Source organism: Triticum aestivum, chromosome 4B (assembly GCF_018294505.1).
Source record: "Triticum aestivum cultivar Chinese Spring chromosome 4B, IWGSC CS RefSeq v2.1, whole genome shotgun sequence".
Taxonomy (NCBI): domain Eukaryota; kingdom Viridiplantae; phylum Streptophyta; class Magnoliopsida; order Poales; family Poaceae; genus Triticum; species Triticum aestivum.
In genome coordinates, this window is record NC_057804.1 from 620,111,657 (window position 1) to 620,119,965 (window position 8,309).

Consider the following 8,309-nt stretch of genomic DNA (forward strand, 5'->3'; position numbering starts at 1 on the left):
GAGCCGCCGGAGCCACCCGCCTCGCTGGACGACCTCGCCGGAGGTAGCCACACCCCCCCTCACCGCCGGTTTTTAAAATAAACCCCTTCGGTTTTTTTTGAAAAAACCCTAGTTCGTTTTTTTTATTTTTAGATCGGTTTATTCTCCGGTTTATTTATTTAGCGAGCATTCGCTCGTCCGTTCGTTCTAACGAACGTGTTCATCATTTAGTTTCTATTAAAGAACGTTCGTTCGTTTAGCCGTTCGTCGTTTTTCTTTTTATCGGATTTATTCCGCGATTTTTCTGATCGCGATTTTTGATCCGATGTTCAAACCTGTTTATCTTTTCGCTCGTTTATCGGAATCAGGCGATTCAAGCGCCTGGAGTTTCATCTCGAAACCTTCTTTCCGAATAATCAACTCAAACAAGTTTTATCTCTGTAAAATTTGACCCTAGTTCAGATTAGTTAACGGATCTTGTTTCTTTTGTCGTTTGAGTTTTGTTGCCCCATTTGATTTGATTCTTTTTGCAAACCAGAGTTCTTAAGTTGAACTCTCCGGTCAAACTCTTTTATTTGGAGTTCTACTTGTGCATCTTTGATTGTTGCTTATGTATGTTATTGTTTGCTTGCGATAGAATTCCCGGAGTGCGAAGCGTGTTACTACGAGTCTCTAGGATTCACGGATCGTCAGCAAGGCAAGTAACATATTGATCATACTCTTTTCATACCCAGTTTTTATGCATTAGTTTCAATCCTCAAACATTGCATGACTAGGATGCCTTTAATATGTGGGTTTTGGGAAGTAGTTGCTGAGGTAGAACCTATTGCCCTGTTTATTATCAAACCCTTGGGAGTTACTTCTACGCGTTGCTTATTTTGCCATGCTATGCTTGTAGACGTGGATTGGGTTTGAGTGATTTCAATGACAGATGTGAGATTGTTAAATTAATGGTTTTCTTAAGGTGGCAACTTTAATACACATCTGGGTGGATTGAGGCACCTGGGGTATCCAGTGATTGCCTGTTTTATTTTTGGAAATCCCGGGGTTACCGTGTGATTCTCCTATGGACCGCCACCCAGGCTCAAAGGGAACTGAGTCTATTCATGCTAAAAGCTTTCGTGTGCAGCCGCAAGCTATTATGGGCTCTAGCATAGTTGAGTAAGTTACGTGAAGCTCTTGAAGAGGTGGATCAGCAGGTAGTGGGTTTGTAGGTTTGGTATGGTCTGCCCGGAGTAGAGAGTTAATGTTTCTGAAAGACTGTGTCTCGGTCATCCGTTTCTCAAACATCATGTAGTGCGAGGAATCAGTGGAGGCGATCGAGTCTTGCGGGGAAAAGTGTGCAAACCTCTGCAGAGTGTACAATCTAATCATGGTTAGTCGTGTCCCCGGTTATGGACAATTCTGAGTATCTAGTACTTGAGTATTCGCATGTATCTCAACACTTCTAATTAATCTTGCTGGGTTGTTAACTATTTTAATTGGGATCATTGAGTTGGGGTTACCTTCTCAAATGATGTTTCAACCACCATGATAGTTAAATTAAAATTTATTCCTTTGTAGTAGGGAAAAATTGGCTTTTCGCAAAACTGTAACCATAGAGCTTTCCACCAGCCAAATATGCATGCAGTGGTAGTATTATTCTGTCATTGCTCTTTTGTGTTACATTGCCAGCATATTCCATGTGCTGGCCCGTTCTCGGGCTGCAACGTATTATGTTGCAGACTTTTCAGACGAGGAGTAAGATTCGTAGGTCGTTGCCGTGCAGCTCAGCTATGCCGTTGGAGTTGATGGACTCACTTTATCTTCCAGGCCTTCCGCTGTTATCGCATTAGATGGCCTTAAGCCATATTATTGTAATAAGTTCTCTTTTGAGACATTCGATGTAATAAGTGTGTGATTGCTACTCTGTTATAAATCCTTCGAGTATTGTGTGTGTCAGCATTACCGATCCAGGGATGACACGGAAGCGCAGAGACTTGACCATCTGAGGTCGGGTCGCTACAAGATGGGTACAGTCTGCTGGAGTCGGTCCTATGTTTTGTGTCACTGGTTGTAAAGCCAATATAAGTAGGGCGTTGTCTGATTTCTCCGGCACCACCATGTTTTTCAAGGACTTTGCTGGTGCTCCTTCAGGTTTGGCAATCACCCTCTTCCTTTTTGATGTCTAATGCACAAGAACAGCATTTGAGTGGAAAAACATGGTATGACGTCAGATGGAATATGTATTGATAATGGATGGGCATAGCATCTCGAGTTATATGATGAGTAAACTAAGCAGATGGTGGTGCAACAAAGTAGAAGAAATGCAAGACAACATATGCAAGATACGCGCAATCAATAAAACCTTGCCAAATTAGAACAGACACCTTGATGGGTGAACAGGACATGCCATCTGCCTTTGACTCCTCGAGGTTAGAATAGTCATTAGAATGATATTCTGAACAAGAATCAACAGGTGGGGAGCGTACGAGTTTCATTGCTTCCAAAATGGCACTCAATGCCTTGGTGCCAATTTTGTAAGTCATTGCAGTGTTCCACAATATTCTTCTGATGCACGAATTCTGATATTCACTGTATTTGCGTATAATATCTGAGAACCATGAAAACATAAATAGTTGTGAGATTATCTTTGTAATGTAGATGATATTCTAATATAGGGGTGCCCCTGTAAACACTTATGTGCTATCACTGGATTCTGATGAGAGAGCTCATGTCTGTTGTAATATCGTGCCTCCATACCGCTCTAACGGAGACGTACTTCCCCTGAAAAGGAAGGAACTTCGGTAACACATCCTCGTATCCACCGGCTCCACTCTTGGTTATCTCACCCCTTTACTTTTGCTAGCTTACTTGTGTTTTATCCCTTGCTTGCTTGTGTGCTTGTTGTTGTTGCATCATATAGGTTGTTCACCTAGTTGCATATCTAGACCACCTACTTTGATGCAAAGTTGAATTTGGTAAAGAAAAGCTAAAAATTTGTTAGTTGCCTATTCACCCCCCCCCCCTCTAGTCAACTATATCGATCCTTTCACAACGCCATACAGGTCTGGGTGGACGTCGAGGGGCTTGCACTCCCTAATGGTTGTTGCCACCTCCTTCACCGCCTCAGTCATGCTGCAAAATACATTGATCTCCTCCTTCATCAGGCCTCCTCTCTTCCTCTTCCTATCATGGTTGGGTTCAAATGGCTTGTCAAAGGGCTTCGCAGCGGGCTTGTTAGGGCCATCAAGGACCTTGATGTTTGGTGTCCCAGGGAAGTCTGGCATGGGAGAACCAAGAGGCTCACCCGAGCCCATGGCATGCTTCCGAGTTGCCAGCCCGAAGGAGAAGATGTGTTGCATCTGGTTGTAGTTCTGGATGGGTGTGTTGAGGAACTCAGCGTCCCTTGGGTGGTCCTAAGAATGAAACACATGTGTTGTTAGTTGCGATTAGGAGTAGGCAATGGTGGACAGTATAAAAAGGAAGAGGGATGTGAGCTAACCGCGACATGGCCGGCGTAGTGCTCTGCCTCCAGAACTATGGAGCAAGTATTCTTATCCCATGAGGCGCCGCTAAGGTCTCTCAGCTTGGACACTTGGATCCATCGACTTCTCCACTTCCTCGGGTGGTTGTACACCTGGGTGGCAGACACCTCTTACCCACAGAACTCGAACATCTACTTCGCAACGGTGTTCAAGTGCACCTCCTTGAAGCCCTTGTCAGTCCTAACTCCACTAGAGATGAGCTCACACATCTTGCTCACCACGAACGTGGACATGAACGGCTGCCACTTCATGTTGTTGGACCTACCATCCTTCTTTGCCTTTGTTGCTACTAGCTTGATTGTAGCGGCAGTAGCAGCAGCGGCAGCAGGAGTTGGCTCAACGAGCACTACTGGCACATAGAGGGAATTAGACTCGAACACCTATGAATCAGGTGCATCTCGGACATAGGCTGTGAGTCTTTGACAAACGATGGAGCAAACTGGTTGTCGGACACGACAATGTCCTGACTAAGATCTTGCGTCTGCGTGTTCATGTCCTACAATCGTAGCACGCATTGACAGTGAGCATAGCACACAACATACCGGACAATCCATGAAAGCAGGAGCATACATGTACATGGTTCATCACTATCATAGCAATCACATGCTTCATCACTATTATACTAAGCATACCAGACAATCTATGAGCAGAAACATACATCTACAACAAACACCATGCTACAAATGGACCACCAATAGCTACAAATCACAGATCTAAGCATGATTCAACACAAGCACAAGGTTCAACTTCAAACTCTACTACTAATCTAGCCTACCACATGCTTGAACATCTATCCCTACCACAGATTGCAACCGCAGCATAGCAACCAACCATATCAGCTCAGAGATCAGACCACTAATCAACCATGCATCTAGATCAAACCCTAGCTGCAGCTCAGATCTAACTAGAAGGAACAGAAAGAAAGGGGGATTGAACTCATAGAGGCCATGTCTGCAACTTGAGGACGAGGGGGCGGTGGTGGAAGATGAACGCCGGCCGGTGAAGGAGCTCCGGCGTCGTGGACCACTGGCCGATGAAGGTGCGTCGCTTACCTGCTCGTCGGTGCCGATGCGCGTTGGCGGGAAAGTGCGAACGAAGGAAGAATGGTGGCGGGAGTTGGGGCGGTGAGGGAGAAGCTAAATAGGGGGTGGAGCGGCGGGAGGTGAGCCGAAATCCTCCCGCCGATTTTTCGGCGACGCGGGCGAGCTCGCGCCATCTCCCTTGCTCGCACGAGGGGAGAAGCGCATCGCCCTCCCCTGCCTCGCCCGAGCCAGGCTCGCGAGCTACTGCCGAATCGTGCGTTTCCCCTGGGCCTGGCCTGAACGTGCTTTAAGTTTCGTGCGATGCGGGCCGCATAGTGAATGCAGGAAACCAAACGGGCCAAATTCTTCCCGCTCGGGCCAGGCTGGGCCTAATGCGGGCAAACAAAGACGCCCCTGAACACCGCCGCCTAGTATGTCCGCGCGTGTACCGGTGTACGTACCACATCGCCCAAGGAAGCAGCGGCCAAGAAGAGAGGCCTCACCACATGCATCGCCCCGCGTGACGAACCGGGCGATGATGCAATGCGTACGTCTTCAGCCCAGCTAGCAAAGCAAACGCTCATGTTTCTCTCCTATCCTCGTCCCACAACTACTGGATTGACTTGACCAGATCACTCAATTTGGAGACCTGGGGAAGAGTTTAAACTTATCTTATCTCTTCTTCTTCTTCTTTTGGTCGCGAGCTTCTCTAGCCGTTGCCTCTTCATTCAACTGCGAGTGCTCCAGTGCCACCTGCGCCCGACGATCAATGGCAAAACTGAACATAATTGGATTACAACTTTTACGGATTGAATTGGATTGGATTGGTGTGCCACCTGCACTTCCAAGTCGTGCTCCGGCCGGTGACGCCTGGATCTGCTCTCGCTTGTTAGACTAAACTCAAACCATCCCTCGTATCCTTCCTTTCCCCTTCATCTATGCCCAGAGGAAGCAGTACTCATACCAAATCGTCATGGTCGCCGTCGCCCAAGCCTCAAGTCCAACTCACATGCGCACCCCGCACGTGAATCACTATCTCTTGCATATATAGAAGAAGAGATGACGGCAGCATGCTGACGAGAACAAGCTGTGCAGATGGCAAGAGGGCAAGGCCTTGCCGCAGATCGATGAGGTGGCGCAAGATTAACTGTGTTGGTGCGGCCTCCGTCCACTAGTATTCCCCACTGTCTATCTCTAGGCGCGCATTTAATTTCACGAAAGGCACTTAAGTCTGTTCGTGCGGCCTCCGTCCAGATCAACGTTATTTATTATGTACAGCTCAAGATCTCTAGGAGGCTGGACATGGACGCCGGCACGGTGCGGTGCACGGCCAACTACGCGCCGCTCACGCCGCTCAGCTTCGTCGAGCGCGCCGCGGCGGTGTACAGCGACCGCACCGCGGTGGTGTACGGGGAGGCCCGGCGGCGCACGTGGAGGGAGGTGCGGGAGCGCTGCGTCCGCGTGGCTGCCGCGCTCGCCGCACGTTTCGGCGTCGCCCGCGGTGACGTGGTGAGTATGTATGGAACTGCCGTCACGCTCCCTCTGCTTTTTGCTTTACTTGCTCTCTGCCCGTCCGTGGAGAGTGAAAAATAGTCTGAGTGATGATAGTAAGAACTTGTCTGTTTTTTCACTATTCAGAATGTGCAGGTGGCTGTGCTCAGCCCGAACGTGCCGGCGATGTACGAGCTGCACTTCGCCGTGCCCATGGTCGGCGCCGTCCTCTGCACGTTCAACACGCGCCACGACGCGCCCATGGTGTCCGCCCTGCTCAAGCACTCCGGCGCCAAGGTGTTCCTCGTCGAGTCCAGCCTCCTCGACGTCGGGACAGCCGCCCTCAAGCGCCTCACCAACTCAGAGCCCGGCGCCGCCAGCATTCCGGTCCTCGTAACCATCTCGGACGACGCCGGCCAAGACTCCGGCCGGGCAGCGAACTACGACTACGAGGGCCTGATAAAGAGCGCTCCGTCTGAGTTTGACATCCGGTGGCCGGCGGACGAGCTGGACCCGATCACGCTCAACTACACGTCCGGCACGACTTCGCGGCCCAAGGGCGTGGTGTACAACCACCGGGGCGCCTACCTCAACACCATCGGCACCGTCCACGCCTACGACATCACCCCGATGCCCACCTACCTGTGGACGGTGCCCATGTTCCACTGCAACGGCTGGCACCTGCTGTGGGGCGTCGCCATGCAGGGCGGCACCAACGTCTGCCTCCGCCACTTCACCGCCAGCGTCATCTTCGATAGCATCGTGCGCCACGGGGTGACGCACATGGGCGGCGCGCCCATGGTGCTCAACATGATCGTCAACGCGCCCGCCGCGGACCGGAGGCCGCTGCCGGGGATGGTGCGCGTCATGACGGGCAGCGCGCCGCCGCAGCCCCGCGTCCTGGCCGGGATGGAGGAGCTCGGCTTCGGGGTGTACCACATCTACGGCCTCACGGAGACGTACGGCCCGGCCATCGTGTGCGCGTGGATGCCGGAGTGGGACGCGCTGCCGGCCGAGGAGCGCGCGCAGCTCAAGGCGCGGCAGGGGTTCCACCACGTCGCGATGGAGGAGGTCGATGTCAAGGACCCGGCGACCATGGAGAGCGTGTCGCGCGACGGCGAGGCGGTGGGCGAGGTGATGTTCCGCGGCAACACCGTCATGAGCAGATACTACAACGACATCACCGCCACCAAGGAGTCCATGGCCGGCGGGTGGCTGCACACTGGCGACCTTGCCGTGCGGCACCCGGACGGGTACATCCAGCTCAAGGACCGGGCCAAGGACATCATCATATCGGGCGGCGAGAACATCAGCTCCATCGAGGTGGAGTCGGTGATCTTCAGCCACCCGGCGGTGCTGGAGGCGGCGGTCGTGGCGAGGCCCGACGACCACTGGGGGGAGACGCCATGCGCGTTCGTCAAGCTGAAGGACGGTGCTATTGCCACGGATGCAGAGATCATCGGCTTCTGCCGGGAGAGGCTGCCGCACTTCATGGCGCCCAAGACGGTGGTGTTTGAGGATCTGCCCAAGACTTCGACGGGGAAGACGCAGAAGTTTGTTCTCCGAGAGAAGGCCCGGGCAATGGGCAGCCTTACCAAGATAGTAGGAAACAACAGCAAACTGTAACATTTGTTTGAAAATGATGTGACATGTCGATTGAAATTGAAGACATTCAGTTGTTAACTAAACTAGCACCCCGTTTCAGTACGACCGTGTCGACTAAAACCGAAGTCATTCTACTCGATCGAGTTGAAGCAAATTCTAAATTGTGATGAACTTATACTCCCTCGAAAATACTTGTCATCAAAATGAATAAAAATGTATGTATCAAGAACTAATATACATCTAGATATATCCCCTTTTATTCATTATGATGACAAGTATTTTCGGATGGAGGGAGTACACGATAGCTAAATGTCAATCGACTTACTTTAGCTATTCTGGTCAGTCGATTTCGAATGAAGGAAGGAGAAGAAAGGGCCTTGTCAGAGAGAAGGAAGGAGAAGGGGCTCGCCGGAGGGGTACCTCATTATCTATCGTCTTAGGGTTTAGGATGAGAGCGGTGGTGGACGGCGGTGGTAGGGCTTCACGGGAGAGAAAACCGAACACGGGCGGGGCTAGAGGGATGGCCGGGGCGGCGGCAAGACCCATTGTGGGGGCGGTTCAAGGGAGGGCAATGCAACGAGGCGGTCACGGGAGCGGTGCGGGCGCGGGCGGCGGTGTCCGGCGGTTCGGTCGGTGGTATGTTTGGCGGGTCGAAGAAGAAGAAGTCTGGAGATAGAAGAAGCAA

The 8,309-nt window shown here is 51.2% G+C and overlaps 1 protein-coding gene across 1 annotated transcript; it reads left to right on the plus strand.

Moving 5' to 3' along the window:
* Positions 1–5,830: 5,830 nt before the first annotated feature.
* Positions 5,831–7,645, plus strand: LOC123089432 (butanoate--CoA ligase AAE1-like). Its single transcript, XM_044511115.1, has 2 exons — positions 5,831–6,037; positions 6,176–7,645. Exons 1-2 carry the CDS (start codon positions 5,831–5,833, stop codon positions 7,643–7,645), a joined length of 1,677 nt encoding a protein of 558 aa, XP_044367050.1.
* The last annotated feature ends 664 nt before the right edge of the window (positions 7,646–8,309 follow it).